Source organism: Cataglyphis hispanica, chromosome 6 (assembly GCF_021464435.1).
Source record: "Cataglyphis hispanica isolate Lineage 1 chromosome 6, ULB_Chis1_1.0, whole genome shotgun sequence".
NCBI classification, from domain to species: Eukaryota; Metazoa; Arthropoda; class Insecta; order Hymenoptera; family Formicidae; genus Cataglyphis; species Cataglyphis hispanica.
Window position 1 is genome coordinate 9829601 of NC_065959.1, and position 19595 is coordinate 9849195.

At 32.0% G+C, this 19595-nt stretch overlaps 2 protein-coding genes across 2 annotated transcripts; one reads left to right on the top strand and one right to left on the bottom strand.

Annotated features, from left to right (window-relative positions):
• The first annotated feature begins 1237 nt into the window (after positions 1 to 1237).
• On the top strand, positions 1238 to 1765 carry LOC126850606 (uncharacterized). Its single transcript, XM_050593748.1, has one exon. The coding sequence runs from the start codon at positions 1238 to 1240 to the stop codon at positions 1763 to 1765; it is 528 nt and encodes a 175-aa protein (XP_050449705.1).
• Positions 1766 to 3436: 1671 nt separating this feature from the next.
• On the bottom strand, positions 3437 to 18359 carry LOC126850692 (odorant receptor 13a-like). The gene is made up of 4 exons (XM_050593940.1): positions 18219 to 18359; positions 12455 to 12923; positions 3874 to 4104; positions 3437 to 3777 (listed from the first exon to the last, which is right to left on the bottom strand). The coding sequence occupies exons 1-4, from the start codon at positions 18357 to 18359 to the stop codon at positions 3437 to 3439; spliced, it is 1182 nt and encodes a 393-aa protein (XP_050449897.1).
• Between the last annotated feature and the right edge of the window lie 1236 nt (positions 18360 to 19595).

A 19595-nucleotide genomic window follows, 5' to 3' on the forward strand; every position in this document is an offset into this window, starting at 1 on the left:
TACAGTACAGATTTTCATTTTGGAGGTAGTTTGTTAAAGTTTCTTCTCTTTCATTTATGATGCCGAGTCCAAAGATTCCTCTATGTCGCATATTGTCCAAATTTGTGTTACCTAGTTTAGTTTTACTGTATGATTGTGGGCGATTTTAATTAAGATCTATCTATTTATTAAATCGAATTAATAAATAAACCCCTGCAATTACTAGAGTTGAAGAATGAACTAACGCTGAAACAGGTGTAGGAGCTGCTAACGGCAACCAAACTGAAAAAGGCATTTGAGCCCTTTTAATGATTGCCGCAAGTAAAATTATTATTAAAACTAATCTTATCGATTTATCTATAAAATAAATCCCTCAACTTCCATATATAAATATGATCCTAATAGATATTAGTAACCCAATATCCCCAATTCGATTACATAAAACTAAAAAAAACGAAAAAAAAATGAAAGAGAAGAAACTTTAACAAACTACCTCCAAAATGAAAATCTGTACTGTAAATACTTTTTTCAAGAAACCAGAAAGACGCAGATAGACATGGAGAAGTTTAGAACAAAAAAAACAAAAACAAGATTGACTATATTATTACTAACAGAAAATACATAGTGTTCGATGTGACAGCTCTAAATAGGTTCGACCTAGGCAGCAACCATAAACTTATTCGAGTCAGAATCAACATCATTAAAAAAAAGCGAAAGAAGCTATTACAAACGCGACACTTTCAACTCTAGAAAAACTAAAATAAAACAAAGAAAAATACCAAGAAAATTTAACAAACAAATTGGCACCAACGGATAAATTGAGGAATATGGGAATGAACGAACTAGAGAATAAAATTCGAAATGACATCAAAACAATCAAGACAAAAAAGATCTGTACCACTACTGTATCACTACTAGAAAGACAAAAAAACGATAAAATAACACAACAAACTAAAAATTTGATGAATGAACGAAGAAATACGGAAAAAGGCACATCCGAATATATGAAACTAAATAAACAAATTAGAAAAAAGTGAGATATGACATCAGAAAGCACAAAACAGAACTCACAAAAACGGTTATAGAAAACAATAAAAACATTAAAGTAATAAAGTCCATTAATTTAATAGGAAAAATTAATATACATCAACTAAAAGACAACCAAGGAGAAATTAAGTACAAAAGAGGCGATGTCACTGTAGAAGAATTTTATACAAACTTGTATTCCTCAGTTAATTCAAAACCTAATGGGACTTATATGTCCATCATCACAAATATTGGATCAGAGGAAATATTGGATATTACAGATGATGAAATTAAACTCGCTCTATGTCAAATGAAGGGCGGCCGCGCGTCGAATGGTAAGGATGGAATAACTCAAGAAATGTTACAACTTGATGAGTCTGTAACCTTATACTCATTAAATATTCTTCTAAACAAATGTCTACAAACCAGTAAGGTCTATGACAACTGGCAAAATGCACATCTTTCATACAAAAAGGGAGACAAATTAAACATTGAAAACTACCGACTCATAAGCCTTCTGCCGCACTCATATAAATTACTTACTAAGATCATTATCAATAGACTAACAAACAAATTCGACTCTTATCAACCGCCAGAGCAAGCGAGATTCCGCAAAGATTATAGCACAATTGAACAAATACAAAACATCAAAACATTAATCGAAAAATGCACAGAATATAACGTACAAATCCACTTAGCATTCATTGACTACAGTAAGGCTTTCGACTCCTGGAGCTATAGGCCATATTTGAGGCAATGAACAACGTAAAAATTGACTCGAGATATAGAGATCTCCTTAGATATATCTACAAAAGAGCCACATTACAGATAAAAATTAGAGATCTAACAACCCAGAAAATATCTATCCTGCGAAGAGTGAAGCAAGGGGATACGATCTCTCCAAAACTCTTCACATTAGCATTGGAGGATATTTTTAAACAATTAGACTGAGAACAAAAAGAAATCATCTATGGAGATGATTCCTTTTTGTTCTCCTAGTTCATCTTAGATATCTATCAATATCTTAATCATTTTCGCTTTGCTGATAATATGGTCCTAATTAGCAATAGTCAAGAAGAGCTACAGCAAATGCTATTAAAATTTAAAAAAGCCTCGGAGAAAATAGGGTTGAGTATGAACCTAATCAAAACAAAAATACTCTCCTTAGAAGAAACATCAATCTATATTGGAGGAAATGAGATCGAAAGAGTCAAAGAATATGTGTATCTAAATCACCAAATTAGACTTGGAAAAAAGAATCAGCAAGCAGAGGTAAATAGGAGGATTAAAATGACATGGGCAGCTACTGGAAAACTAGGAAACGTCCTTAAAATTCCAGACATTCCCATAAACCTCAAAACAAAGGTCTTCAACACTTACGTACTTCCAGTAATGACATACGAAATGGAAACAACTATCCTAACCGTTAAAGCGGCTAACAAATTCCGAATAACGCAGAGGGCTATTGAACGAATCATGTTGGGGATATCACTTCGAGACTGTATGCGAAACGAGGAAATGCGATGACGTACAAAGGAAGAAGATGTAGTGAAACGTATAACTACCTCAAAATGGACCTAGGTAGGACACGTCGCTAGACAAGGTAATACAAGATGGACAAAACACATTGTATAATGGAGACCAAGATTGTTTAAAAGAAGTATAGGATGATTCCCTAAAAGATAGATTAATGACATAAAAGAAAAGTATGGCAAGGATTGGCATTAAGTAGCGAAAGATAGGTTGGAATGGAAGAGATGAGAGGACGCCTATATCCAGGAGTGGATAGAAAAGAGCTGTTGAAGATAAAGAGATATACATTATCAAAAAAGGAAAATGTAAAATCTTGATATCCTTATTGTTACGCCCAAATGTTGTGATATTCTAAATTATCGTCCGTGGAGCAACTACTCCTTTTTCGAGATGTGTAAAATGATAAAACCGTTTGCGTTTTGCTTATACGCATCTATATTACATTTTATTTTATTTGATAATATCTGTTCAATTACATAATATAGATTCAATCTGTGCAAAATAAAAATATATAACGAATAACTCCCTTTTTTCTTTATATTGCAGATCATTGCAGTTGGCATATTGAGAAAATATAATGCGATATAGGTATATTGTTAAGATAGATGCGATATAGATATTGTTAAGACAATATTGTTAAGAAGTTTTATCTTTCCATAATAATATAATAATCTAATGATTGTAACGATTGATAATAAATAAATAATTTTAGTATATAAAAATATATTATAGTATATAATAAGTATTATATATAATTATAGTATATAATAAGTTAATAATTTTATTGATTGGACATTTGAATAAATTTATTTATAACATTATAGTTATTTTTTATTTTATTAACCGTGTTATAAATTTATAGTTTCTAAGAATATTTTATACTTATACATATTGTATTTTATGTATCAAGCATTATACGAAGTACAGATAAATACGAAAAAGAAGTCTTCAAAATGTTTACTAAAGTTGACAAATTTACCTCAATGAAATTTCCAGCTTGAAACATGGCTGGAGCTTGTGTTTGCATTAAAATAAAAACTAGATTTTTCGACAATTTGATAGGAAATTCATACCATGCACTTTGATAAATAAAGTAACCTATATCTTCCATTTGGATCTGTAGATAATTTCCAATGAAACTGTACATTGATAGCTTTACCAAACAAATAATTTGTGCCATCAAACTTTGTGCAATCATAACACTATTTTTGTCTTTTAATGCTATGATAAACTGAAATCCTGTAAAGAAAATATTTGCTTGCTAAACATATAAACTCTTTTATATAAATTATTTATAATATATGTTTTGCAAAATAGTATTAATTTAATATTCACCCATTATGCATAGACATATGCTCAGGACGAAAAGTTCTGTTAATAAAATAAAGCTAATAACATCGGCGAGTTTTCTGATCATTCTTATCAAGTTAATATGCCTCTGTAAAAGTTTGTTGAAACGATCGTAGATTTGCGGACATGTAATATCTACGCTTGCAAAACGGGCTCTTAAAATTTTCATTTGACCACAAACATGTAATGTAATATTGATAAAAAGCCCATCGTTACCTATATAGGATAAAAATACATTAATATACAAAGAAAAATAATATTTATTATTGTAATTAAGAAATATGTTTTATAATGCAACAGATAAAGTTGTATATTGTTTTTTGTCATAATTTTGATGCAACTCTATCTTGATTTTTTGCTTTGTTTTAAAATATATAATTTTTATTGATTTATTAATTTTTCCTATATATTTATAATTTTTTAATGTCTTTTTATGTATAATATATTTTTCATAATGCACTTTAATAATATATATAATAATGAAAATACAATAAATAATGTATACAAAACAGAAATTCTTGTAAAGTTTTATAGAAAGTTTAATTCAGCAAACAATAAAATAAATCTGTAATTATTTTCTTTTATGTTGCTTAATTAAGAAACAATCTATTTTATTTGCGGAAGAATTAATCGAATTTAATACATCTCGAACTTAATAGATGAATAACTTACCGTGTAATAACATGTGAATTTTGTACTGTATATTAATAGTATAATTCATGTACAAGGAAAAATGGAAAACCAAAATACATTTGTTACATTATTAAATGATTAATTAGTAAATTATATATATATATATATATATATATATATATATATATATATATATATATATATATATATACATATATATATATATATATATATATATATATATATATATATATATATGTATATTATATATGTATATTGTATATATGTATGTATATATATATATATATATATATATATATATATATATATGGTGTGACGTTGCCGTCTCGCGCCGTCCGCCGGATCTCTCTCCGATCGCTGAGCGCGGAAAACGCATCCGCGCCAGTTTCAAAACAGAGCCGTACCGAAATCTCCAGAGGGGCGTTATTTGTCGGACTTATTTCATCTTTTTAATTATATTATTGTTTCCGTATTTCGATACAACACGGGAGCCTTATCGGAGAAACGGGAAAACGGCCGCATCAAAAACAACGATCCCAACAACTCGGAAGAGGACCTTCGGGAAGACGAAAGGAAAAAGCAAAGGAATTATCAACCATCGAATTCGATAGCGTGGCGAGAAGCGCGAGAGGACGAGGAGGATCCTCGCGCCTAGACGCAGGACCGAACGAAGACGTGCCCCGAAGGATCCCGAAGAAACTCCATCGCCGCGAGACACGGCGGGAAAAAGAAGAGGTCGGCGAGGGACACCGTTGCATTCCTCGTTTCCGAGATCCCGGCGGAATCCGCCAAGGCCCTCTCCGAAGGGCCCCGTGGAAAATATATTGATCGCGATCTCGGGGGTGCGCGCGCTCCCGATACGATCATAAGCCTGCCGCCAGACGGCTGCCTCGAGTGTTATCGCGTGATTGGCCGTGATAACACCCCGGTTGCGCATCCCCGACGGGCCCGGCGTTACCGATTCTAGATCGCGGTGCTCCCGGGTCAGACTGGCGCGAGCGAGAGTGAGAGACGGACGTGCGGATGAGTGCGAGTGACCCTTGGGGCGAGCAAAAATCTACGAGGCGAGCGTGCGAGAGAGAAGAGAGTCCGGCCGAGGGCTAGGAGAACTCGCGGGTTTCCGAGAGAGAAGAGCCCACCAGGCCCGGGACTCCCAAGGAGAGAGCGTTACCGGTGAGGTTATCCCCTCGTAGCCACGCATGTTCGCGATATCGGGATTGCGTCGTTCTGCCGTCGTGGCTGTAATTTAGTGTTGCGTTCGAGCTCCGCTCGGAAGTTTAGTGATTATCGCGTCGTTGTAGCGCAATTATATTGGCGACACGGCCCCGCCGGCAAGCGATTCGAGCCCCGAAGCGTCCGGATCATTGGTTTCGCGGATTCGATTGTTACCGCGCGTGAGATTCTGCATAAGTCGTCTCTCTGGAGATCGCGGCTTGATAATACGGCGTAATATGATAGTCACGAAATCTCTCGCCCGTCTAGCGTTTAAGTTCGGTATGTGTTAGTAGTCTGCCGTGCAGTGTGAGTGTGTTTCGCATGGAAATAATTCTGCTTATGTGTGTCGAATCCCACGCTTGAAGTGGATTAGCGATCGAGTGATTTCGCGGTTGGTGCGTAAAATTGTATGGAGCGTTTCGAGCTATATCTGCGCGGTGCATGTTAGGGGTGCACTGGATGCATGTGGTATTCGTACGGCAGGTCAGAAGAGCGAGCGAAATATTATCGATCCACGAGGGGTCCGATAATCGATCTGGTATAATTGCGCTCGGGCCCAGGCCCGATCGACTCTGATTTAACGGCGTCTTATTTTCTGTGGCGCTAAGCCATTTCTAACACCCAGTCTCGCTTCCGCAAATTTATCGACATCGGGCCTACCACCGTTTATCTTTGTTTATCATTCGGACGTACCGTTTCTAAATTAATAAAGCTATTATCTCTTTATTATGCTTGACGAATTTAATTTCTTTTTCGCGTGTTTGTCACTCTGTCTGTGTCGCCTCTTGCTTCTATATCGTGTGCATTCAACATCCACCCTGCCCCTCTACCGTTAGGTGAGCTAGCCCGCCCGCGACGAAATCGAATTCTTTCTTCGCGTCTTTCTCGCGTATTTGACGAAAATTGATACGTGCAAAACCGTATCTGGCGCCCAATTGCAATTCTCGCGAGTTTTAAGGTTTCGTCACGGCACGCGCGGAACACCTTCTACCCCGTTCCTTCCCGGCGTGTAACCATTTCTCGATTCCCTATGTTTTTGATGACGATCCCTTTTCCCGTATCTCCCGACCGGCGAATCGTACTCCCGTTCGCCGGCGCAACGGAACATCCACGCGACGGAGAGATCGCGACGGCGGACGCACTCCTAGCTCGCGAAGGGAAAAAAAGTCATCGCAATATATATATGTACACACACACGCACGCACGCACGCACACACACATATACAGAGTGTCCTGCAAAGATTGTGTTAACGCTCGTGAGCGGGTAGAGCACAATAAACTGAAAAAAAGTTTATCATTTATCATTTTGTTCAAACGCTTAATAAAGGAGTTATTATTGAACAAATTCTGGTCAATCATGGCCGATTTTTAGCCGGGTTCAAGTCTACGAGCCGCACTGTACAGTTGAGCGCTCACGCACACTATTAGGCGCGCGGCTCACCGACGTGCGCCTGGCTAAAGATCGGCAATTATTGACCAGACTTCACTCAATAATTACTCCTTTATTAAGCGTTGTAGAATAAATGGTAAAGGACTTTTCTGTTCAGTTTATTGTGCTCTACCCGCTCACGAGCGTTGGCACAATTTTTGCAGGACACCCTGTATATATAATTATACATAACACACACGCGTACGCGCGCGCGCGCACACACACACACACACACATATACAGGGTAAGCCATTTTAATATATTTGAAATATCTTAAAATCTATAAGTTTCAGACAAAAATGTTTTAGACAAAAGTTGTATAATTTCCAGGGGCCATAAGGTAATACCATTGGTTTAGCCTTGAGGAGTTATTTGAAAGTTACATGAAGGTCACATTTAATTTTTTTAATGGAATATTATATTTTTTATTGGATATTCTTGTAATTCATCTTGCGAGCTTTCCAAAACACTATGATAAAGTGTCTTTTTTTAAATATTTTCCAAGTTAAAAGTCCCCTTCAACATCATACAACTTTTATTTGAAAAGTTTTATCCGAAAATTGCATATTTTAAAAATATTAGCTTGTTAAGATTAAAAGACTCATCCTGTATATATAGAGTGTCTAATAATAATCGCCCCACCCGTAATGTGCAGATAGAGCAGATTAAACCAAGCAAGAAAGTCCTTTACCATTTTTTTGTATAACGTTTAATAAAAGAATTATTATTGAGTAAAATTTGGTCAATGTTCGCCGATCAATCTTTAGCCGGGCACACGTCGGTGAGTCACGCTCCTGGTACTGTGAGTGAGCGCTCACTATTACAGCACGGCTTACCGTGCGCGCGGCTAACGATAGGCGATGACCAGGGATCCTTAAGTGACTGGCGAACTCCGATGGGTTAGCGCCCTCGTCTAAACGTAACTAAAATTGCCGATAATACCGGCATTTGTAGTTCCGCTATTATCGATAGTATTCAATTAATTTAAACATGCATAATAGAAGATGCAATTTTTGCATTGTGTTCCATATATTCAAATGAGAATATTACAATATATTTTTACTGCTTTATTTATCGTCTAGTATATGTATCCAAACATATCTAAGCGTGTGATATTAAAATATATATGCGTGTCTTTATTGCATCGAACACAATTTGAATATTGCTTACATAATAACGTGTACTCTTCTATATATTTTTTAAGAGAAATACCATTTGGACATTTGTGTCCACATTTTTATATATACACGTTTATGTATACATATATATAATATATTATACACGTATATACATATACATAATATTTTATATATGTATAAAATATATATATATATATATATATATATATATATAGAATTGATATATATATGTAAATGTTTATGTATTTGTAGTATAAATTTGCAAACATTTACAATGCATTATATATTTATCTCAATCGCGATAAAATAATGAATTTACAATATTTTGAATATTGAATATTCGAATATCTTGAATATTGTAAATAAAGAGTAGGCCCATCCATCGCCTATTCTTGTGAGACACAACCATATATTCTTTTTGTCTCTGCAATAAAGATAATCCTCGCATTGAGATTTTCTCTTAATATTTTTTTGCATATCATAAGTTTTATAAATACGATAATAAATATTTATCATCGTTTTTATCATTTATTTTACACACATGCAAATTGCATCTTGTGTGAAATAACCAGCACACGAATTGATCGCCTCTGGCATATATTTTACACACATGCAAATTGCATCTTGTGTGAAATAACCAACACACGAATTGATCGCCTCTGGCATTTATTATTTAATCAAAGCGCACATGCAAAACGCATTTGATATGAAAAAACAACCAGCTCACGAATTGATCGCCTCTGGCTAATTAACTACTGTACCTGTAACTAGTATTTTAAAATACTAATATAATAAAAGAGGCAAGCTTTTCTCATTATATTTGCGTCTCATTGCGTTCCCGCACATCATATATTAAAAATAGTACACAAAAAAAAAAATTTCAACGTGTAGTAACGTGCTATAATAATGCGCGATAATCTCTTGTTGCGCGTATGAACAAGACACGCGACAAACTGAGACTGAGCCTGCCACGCACTGATACGGTCGCGTGCGTCTGTCGCATGTATGTGTGTGCGTACAACTGACTTATTGCCTGATACATACATACTTACATACTAATTGCTATAGATATCGCGTAATAATGAAAATGAAAACTAATCTTTATAAATGTTTATCTTTATAAATTAATATTCTATGACCGAAACATTTATAATATAAAAACATTATTTTTATATTATTAAATTAATTTCACAAAACAAAAATATTATTTCTATTTTACGAAAAATTATATAAAATTAATTATTTATATGTATATTATGGATTATTCTGTATAATTAATAATAACTGTATTATCTTTGTATATTACACATATGTTATATAGGTGTTCCCAAATTCAAATTTTGCAAAGGAATAATTTTGGAAATATCAAATAATAATAAAAATTGTTATCAATTTTTTTAGCAGTATTTTCTAAAATTTAATAGCTTTTATTTTATAACTTACGATTTATATGATCGCCTGTGATTCGTGTATCTAATAATTGATAATCGAGCATTTAAAGTTTCACTTATTCTATATGATAATTAACTGATAAACTATGAAGCTTTAATATCAATCTTGTTACTAATAAAATACTAATAAGATATAAATATATATAAAAATGATAATATATATATATATATATACAGGACAATGTACAACATATAACTGACCAAACAAAAAGTGGAGGTAGATTAGACCAAACTGAGTCGAAAAATCCTGTGTCATTTTGCAAAATTTGCGATAGTTATTGTGTTATTAATTAAAATATGTGAGCTAATGAGCGCGTTTGAAAGCCGGTATTAACAGGTATGTACGATGGATTACTTGTGTACGATTCTCTGTAACGAACACATCATCTAAGCGAGAGGTGCAGTTACGCAATCACTTCTTGCTTAGATGATGCTTTTGTTGTTAAAAGACGTACACAAGTAATCGTCGTACATGCCTGCCGATACCGACCTACCGCTTTCCAACGTGCTCATTAGCTTACATATTATAATTAATAACGTAATAATTATTGCGAATTTTGCAAAATGGTACAGGACTTTTCAACTCAGTTTGACCCAATCTATCTCCACTTTTCGTTTGGTCAGTTACATGTCGGACACCCTGTATATACATACAGGATGTTCTAGATTATTGAGGACAAAACTCGTGTGCAGATAAAGCAGTTTAAACTGAGTCGAAAAGTCCTTTATCATTTTGCAATTTTCGCAATAGTTAACGAATTATTAATTATTAAAAATCGCCATATTAGCTCGGCCTACTCCCAAATACAAGCGCACGGCGAAATGGGGCCAGAGATCAAAGTTACTAGGTGTACAGGGAGTTTATTAAAATGTAGCTAAGCTACTAGCCATTGTCGCTTATAATAAACAATTTCTCGCGCCTAGCAATTTCGATTTTTGGACGGTCGCATCTCATCGCGCGCTTGAAATCGTATCACTCGTCGTATGCAGGTAGAGCAGGTAAAACTGAGGAGAAAAGTCCTGTATCATTTTTTTTATAACGCTTAATAAAAGAATTATTATTGAGTAAGGTTTGATCATCACCGATCTTTAGCTGGGCGAACGTCAGTGAATCGCGCGCTTGATAGTGCTCAGTTGTATAGTGGCGCATCACTGTATATTCGTGTTTGCTGGATTGTATCTCCTAAACCAATGCCGACCGCTACTTGATTCTTGCGAGGAATTACTTATTGTTAGAAAATTTTTCCTTACAATATATCTAAGTGGCGATTAAATCGCAGTAAAGTGTAACTTTTATGCATATTTACATATACTTTTTTATTATATGTAATTAATTATATACAGGGTATCTCACCAAAAGTGGCCATTCGCTTTTATCTTTTAAATTAAAAGAGATAGACCATAACAAATTAATTATATCAATTAAATATATCAAATTAAATGATTCAAACTAAATTTTTTGTAAGCATAGAGCTTCCAAAAGCTATCTGTGTTAACAAACAGAGATATGCATAATCTTTTATAATAAGATAAATATTTTGATATGATAAAATTTATAGCGTTGTTGAAAATAAATACAATAATGTATGATATAATGTAAATATTTTATATATTATACAAGTTTTATCGCGAGGGACGTCTATCTTTTCATTTTCTGCTCTATATTCTGTGTTATGATCAACTTCTGACTCATCCATTAAGCGGGGAGCACACACTTTTGCATAAGCGCATAACAATAAGCATAAGGAAATTGATTGGTTCATTTTCTTATGCATACATTTGTGGACCAATCAATTTCTTTATGTTTATGGTTATGCGCTTATGCAAAAGTGTATGCTCCCCGCTTTAGAGATTAACATATATCATATTGTCATTTGATCATAGACATATCTAGACCGAGCGTTTGTTTTTTTTAAAGGAGTGAGGGAAAGGTGTACATAGAAAAGGATAAACTCTGTTTCGTGCCCCTTGCGTTCTCTCTCTTTCATGTACGCGTAGAAACAGAGGAACGTGCATAAAAAAGAGAGAACGCAACTAGCACGAAACAGAGTTTATCCTTTTCTACGTGCATCTTTACCCTCACTCCTCAACACTCTAAAAGGTCTAAATATGTCTGCATATGCATTTGATCATAATATTCAGTCCAAAGTTGGCCATATCGGATCGAAAATGAAAAGGTAGACGTCGCCCGCGAAATTTCAAGTTGATAAAACTCATATAATATGTAAAATATTTATATTATATCATACATCCTTATATTTGTTTCAAACAATGCTACAACTTTCTTTATGTCGAAATATTCACATTATTATAAAAAAATTATGCATACTTTTCCGCTCGTTAATTATTATTTACAAATAGTTTTTGGAAGCTATATATATATCAAATTAAATAATTTAAACTGAACTTTATTATGAGCATAGTGTATATATATATATATATATATATATATATATATATATATATATTTGTTATGGTCTATCTTTTTTAGTTTAAAAGATAAAAGAAGATGGCCATTTTTGGTATGTCACCCTGTATACATATATATGAATATATAATATGTAATATATAACTATATATAATTGAAAATTCTAAATTTTTGTGCAAAATTTTTACATACTTATGTAAACTAAAACAAAATATACATAAAATCGTTATACTCTACAAATAAATATTACCATGATTAGCATTAATCATTACTGCTATTGAAATTGCTTGAATGATGACAAATATTTTGTACATGCTTATTGGAGCATGAAAGTATTTCATAGTACATTTTGATGGTAATGGATACTCCAATATTTTTTCGTCTGTTATATTTTGGTTTTTATCACCATAGTTCATAAAAGGTATTATCGTATATATTATACACATAAAATAAGCGAATATCAGCATAGGAAATGAAACAATTCTTGCTGCAAGAGCATGTTTTCGCATAATAATACGTTCTTCTACATTCTCAATCGTCAGATAATCGTTTAAAGCAGATTTGTAGTTGCTGATTAAGTTGTTAGCATAAATTCGGAACCATGTTATTTTTAGTATACCAAGCATTCCGCAAAAGCTTAACATGATGCAGTCTACGTTCTCCTCTGCGCTATTACAGCCCATGCATAACTCAATAAGAGGTAAAATCAACACTAGGACCTGTTGATGTTATCTTGTATATAATGTTTTGTATTTAGAAATAAAATATTTCGATTTTAGTTTGACAGATTTTCATACGTATGTACCTTTAAATATAAATGTATGTACATAATAATGTCTTTCTCGCCCGTTCTTTCTCTATTTTTATTTATTCTTTCCATTTGTCTATCTATCTATCTATTTCTATCTATCTATTTATTATTTATTTATTTAGTATCTATTTATCTGTAACTCTATCTATTTATATATCTCTCTATTAATCTATTTGTTTCTTTTTATCTGTAGAATCTAATGCAGAGAAAATGTAGATAAATATGCATAAAATGGGCAACGCTTAAGGATGACTCTTAAAACATATATAAATGAAAGGAGAATGCCTAGTCCTCGAAAGAAAAACATGTTCGAAGAAAGTGAGAAAGAAAATTATAGTTGTCTCCACAGACTTCTATATAATATACTAGACTGCGAGTTTCTTATATACTAGTATATTCGTGTCCCAAAAAACTATGTACTAAAAGTGCTGTATTGCGCATGCATCAAATAAGCTTACGAAGAATGTTGCTTACATATGGCCGCATATGGCATATCATAGACATAATGTCTATGTGGCATATAGTCCCCATAAGTTTATAGAAATAGATTGCGCGTTCTTATGGTCTGGCTGTCTTAAATATTGAAGGATAAAAATATAGTGGTCAGATTTCTTTCTCTCTCGTACAGTTGAAGGAGAGGGGACATCGCAACTGGCGAAGAATGAACGGAGAGACAGGGAAATGCGCATATATAGGCTGCGTTTTGTAATTCACTGCCAATACTGAAAATCTATAGTGTACGTGACATAAATTGTAGATTTTCAGTATTAACAATGAATTATGGAACGCATCCACAATAGTAGTACAACAGTATCAGTTTCCTTCAATTTTTCCCACCACATAGAGTCCTAAATAATCAAAGATGTGATATCGTTACACCTTCCATGTTTATCATGATCATGTTGAATCCGCAGCTGTCCATTTGTAAATGCACATCTGAAGCAGGTCTGAATCGGTAATCGTAAATATTTAAAAAGTCTTAAAAATGCTCAGGGATATTTAAAATGTTTTTTTTTTGGAAAATAACATTACAAATATACTTTTTTTCACTTATGCCGGCATTTCACGGTATATCGATTGCGGTTAATTTGCGCATTACGCGACTAACATGACCGTCAGCCAATCAGTAAGCGAGACGCTATTGTAATTTCTCTGATTATTTAGGACTCTACCACCACATAATCTATTAGAAAGAGAAAGAAATTTGACCGTTATTGTTCTTTCTTTTTAATGTTTAAGACAGTCTTTCGACAGGGACGCGCAATCTATCTCTATAAATCTATGATAGCCGTATGAAAAGAAAAGAGATGCTAATAGAAAGTCACACTCTATCAGCTTATTTGGCGTCTGCGCTCCAGCCTATGTATAAGTTTTTGTACATAAAAGTTGAGTACATCTCATAGAAGGAGTTCGCAATCTAATATTATATAAAAGTCTGTGGTTGCCTATTTATTATGAGTTACTGCTGAAAAATGCGCATGTGCGACATATGTTTGCTTAGCACAGTTTGGTTTATTGAAAAATAAGATTATATTAGTCACATATTGATATTGCACATATTCATTCCTTAGATTCTAAAATTCTAAAGAAATTTCACAATATTATATAAAAAGTATTTATTGATTTTCTTAACACTGATTTATTCCTTCCTTCATTTCTTTATTAATATTTATAATATAATTTATAAATACATAAATATATTATACATTTAAAAAAATAAAAATATAAATGAATAACTAAATAAATATATACTCATTTATATTTATAAATAAATATATTATATATTTATTTATACATCGATTGCTTAATAATCCAAATATTGATCAATTTATTTTTTATTTATTTACTTATTTGTTCGTTACATTTATTCATAGATTTTTTGCGATATTCGATTTTTTTTTAACCGATTAGTTTATTATTTATTCATTCTGAATCGTTCATTCATTTATTCTGTTATTTATTTTTATTCATTTCTTGACTCATGCATTTCATCATTTATTTATTTATTTATTTATTCTCTAATTTTTTTCATGGTTTATTCATTAAATAGAAAAAACATATATATGATTGATTTGCGGAAGTATATACAATATCTACAGACACGATGCTTGTATAAATCAGCAAATGGCGCGTTTCCGCACTTTCCAGCAGTTACTCACAAGAGAGACGCTATGTATGATTTTCTTTCTCCTTCAGAAATTTTTAAACCTGCTATTCCCTTTCCATTTATATATGTTCTAAGGGATGAATTTGACCTTGACCTATGTTGTCGAAAAATATATGTTGTATTAAAAAGTATATGCATGGAAGCAGTATGTTCCGCTCTCCTCCTGCGGGGAGCAGATCTATCAAAAAACTAGACACATAGGTTTGCATTGAACTTCGTATTGTGTGGAGTAGCAATAAATAAAAAATTGTTTTTTACTTTTTTCTAAGACAACATATATGTCAAGATCATCCGTAAGGTTTCTTATTTTATGCATATTTACTAAAATATTTTAATTTTTTACGTAAAATATATAAATAATTCTGTAATCATTTTTAGTTTTTTATAAATGCAAAGTATTAGATATAATTATAAGAGTCTAAATATTTAATTTTATATAATTTCTAATTAAATATAAAAATAATAGAAGATAAATGTTATTAAAATAATGTGTACATAATAAAAGTTGTACAAATATTTTTTCCACTCCAAAATATAACACAATAATTTAACACAATTTTATATTATCTACAATTTTGCAATACTATTTATTTAGATTTGTTTTCCTCATAACAATTATTAATTAATTATTAATTAATATATACATATACAGGTTATATTCACAACGTCCGTACAATATTTTATTAGCATTTATTCTAGAGATATTCTAGAGAACAGAGTAAAAAATTTTAATACAAAAATGTAGAGACTGCAATTTTTGCAGTTTTGCAGTTTTTAAGTTATAAACAATTAAAATTTGCTAATGATATCGCGTAAAACTCGCGCTCATGTTCGTAATTACACTTACACATGTACCGATGTGTCATCTGTTAATATTAATATTATATTATTAATATAAATAATAATAAAAATAATTATTAATATAAATATTAATAAAAATAATTATTAATATTATTACTATTATTATACATACGTATATAAGAAATGACAAAATAAAATCAGCTATGCAATAAAAATCGAAATATCATCTGACTTTTGATTGTTAGGTAATTATTTACTTTTAAAGGAGCAACCTCAGAACGACCTTGACATATCTTATCAAGGTGGAGTGCAAGCGGGGCCTTCGCATTCACCTCGCTGGTAGGCAGGATGGACCTTGCTTTACAATATAGCATGTACTTTGTAAGTTGTAAAGCGAGGTCCACCCTGCCTACGGGCGTGGTGGGTGCGAGAGAGGGGCCTTGCACCCCCGTGTGTGTGTAAACCTATGTGGAATCTCACTTCGTATTAAAAGGTATATACGTGAAAGCAGCATATTCCGCCTTCCCTACGGGGTGCCCCACTATCAAAAGTTAGACACATAGTTTTGCGTTGAACCTTGCTTTGTGTGGAAAATAAAAAATCCAAAGAGCTTTTCATCTGGAAATGTAAACAAACACTTTTTCGACGTCTGATCTACGCAAATACAATGTAAACAATCTTTACTTTTCCTTATTTTATAATAGAAAAATCATTAAAATTGTGAAAATTTGAAATCGTATATCTCGGAAACTATAAGAGACCGACAATTAATTTATAAGGAAAAGTTACTCAGGGTCATATCCTTGACAACATATGTCAACGTCAAGGTCATCGGCGAGGTATTCGTAAATGTAAATAATTACCGTCCGTTCCATCTGCACACGAGTATTGTTCTAAATGATTTGGGACATTTTGTACACACGCACGCACGCACGCCCGCACACCCGCACGCATGCATATATAAAGTGTCCCAGAATAATGGGAACAAAACTCGTGCACAGATAGTCCCTGTATATATATACAGGGTGTCCTTACCCGATGAATCAAATGGTGTAAAGAAAAAATAAATAATTGTTATAAAAAATTATATTGCAAATAATTGCATACTTTTTTTAAAAACAATTATTTTCTGTACACCATTTGATTCATCTTATTATTCTGTACATAAAAGTATTACGATTATCGAACACTAAATAATTTTCGAGATATTTCATATTTTATACTAAAATATGTCAGATTAAAATACAAAATAACTCAAAAAATTTTTAATGAAAAAATACTTTATTATAGTGTTTTGAAAAGCTCTCGACATAAGCTATAAGAATATGTAATAAAAAGTAGGGGATTCCATTTAAGAACTTAAAGGTGTCCTTGATTTGACCTTAATGATGCCATCCAAGATCAAACCAATGACACCATCTTATGTTCCCCTCAAAATCATACAATTTTTGTTCAAAACGTTTTTCTCTAAAATGCTTAGTTTTTGAAAGAAAAGGAGTGTACGGGTGGTCTAGGACATCCTGTATATTTAGATTATTTTGATTTTCACATATATTGTTAATGTCATGATCCTAAGTAACCTACAAATAAACTTTGTTAATTATCGTCTAATGTTTATTAAAAAATTATAAATAAATAAATTTTCATTAAAATTCATGTATCAAGATTTAAATACAGATATTGACAATGAAGAATTCACAAATTATTTGATATAATTTATAAATACTACGATGTGTATACATACACTTAGCAAATACATAGACATTTATATACATATATTTATATACATGTTAAAAAATTTTTGAATGTTGGGATTAAAATCTTTACAATATACATCAAGATCAAGATTTGTAGATTTTACTATGGTTAATGTGTTTACTATCTCGAAAAAAATATTATTATCTTTAACATCCTAATTAAAAAATAAACATAAAAAAATTATAAAATTCAAGAAAGAAGTTCTTTTTAGATAGTTTTCAATGACTTACGATCATTACACATATTGCATGATTTATCCATTATCAATACTGAAGCAAAACGTTTCGCTCTATATATGTTGTCGAATACGAAAATTGTATATGTTATAAAATGCAAAAATTATATATTTACTATTATTGTAATATATTGAAATTTTTTTTAGAGCGTTGCACGTTCAATATAAAAAAAGTTCTACGTTGTTTTCGAACGATCGCACGTCAATGATAATCGTGTTCGCATTCAAATAAATGTGCGTACCAAGAAACAGAAACTCAAGATACTGCGTAATAGCGAATAAAAGTTATAGACTTGCAACGGCCAAACGCCAAGAGGCCAAGAAATCAATTTGAAAGGAGTCATCGCGTATGAGATATCGTCCTTCCATTGTTCGTTTGCCATTGTCGAGATAATGACTGTAACTTCTAACTGATGCCAATAACTGGCGATCTGCTCGATATATCGACACAACTTATTTTTTATTCAACATGAAGAGTACACACTTATTCATGAGAAGAATTTTTGCTTATCAAACTGTTTCTATTCTCCTAAAGCCAAATAATCGACTATTTCATCATTTTTTTAATCAACATGAAACATGCTTGTACATTTGTTAATCAATATGTCTCTATATTCTTAAAGCATTATGACTTATGAAATGTGCAAATAAAGCGTTTATGTAAAATTGTCGTTAAGTAATAATTTATATGATACAATTTCTAAGTTGTTTTATCCATTGAGCAACTATTTCCTTTGTTGCGCGGTAAGTATATGAATTTTGCTTATCTACCCAGAAAGAAACATAAAGTCGAATAGATGTATAGTAGACATCTATTCGATACGTTTGATATAGACTGATTTTCGCATAGAGCTAGATAAACATCATTGTGACCTCTTTTAAACGTATCTACTAGATATCTTACTAATCTATAAGATCTCTTGTGTAAAGTTCGTATCAGATGATTAAAGATTGAAATTAAAAATTGAAACTTGACAAGGAAGAAATTTCATCTCTTTCTGCTCTAATTAATCAAATTCCAATCTTTAATCCTCAATGCATGTTTGAGAAATTTAATCCAACGGATTATTATGTACAATGAATTAATCCGAATCTATAATATGGATATAATCAAGTAAGTTTTCAACATTTAGCTCTGTATTCCAAATATTCTTGAATTTTTTATACTGTGACAAGAGCATATAATCTAGTTATGAGAACATCTATTTTATATCTTCAGTAGACAATAATGAACGACTTCCACTTATTTGGACACTTTATGTCCAATCGGGTATCTGTCCAAAAAATCAACATTTGAGTTTTCCTGTGGAGATTGTGTCAGCCCAGCAAACACAGTTATATAATATATATTGTCTAAATATAACGCAATGTAATATGTAATATATCATGCACGTTATATATAACATAAGCGTTAATTGTAATTTTCCACTCAAATGACATTACAGTTATATAACATTAATGTAAAAGGTAAATAATATATTACATTAATGTTATACAATTGTAATTTATATAACTTTAAAAAAAAGTTATATATAACTTTTAAAAAAATAATCGGATACTTATATAACATGTATAAAAAAATTAATAAAAAATTATACATATAATAGTAATGTATAATA

Excerpts from the sequence above, each read along its gene's own strand:
- LOC126850606 (XM_050593748.1), top strand. The coding sequence starts at position 1,238 with ATGTCCATCATCACAAATATTGGATCAGAGGAAATATTGGATATTACA.
- LOC126850692 (XM_050593940.1), bottom strand. The coding sequence starts at position 18,359 with ATGGCAAACGAACAATGGAAGGACGATATCTCATACGCGATGACTCCT. Across the intron at positions 4,105-12,454 it reads AATGATTAATGCTAATCATG|GTAACGATGGGCTTTTTATC; the intron begins GTAATATTTATT and ends TATCCTATATAG. Across the intron at positions 3,778-3,873 it reads CATATGTCTATGCATAATGG|GATTTCAGTTTATCATAGCA; the intron begins GTGAATATTAAA and ends TTTTCTTTACAG.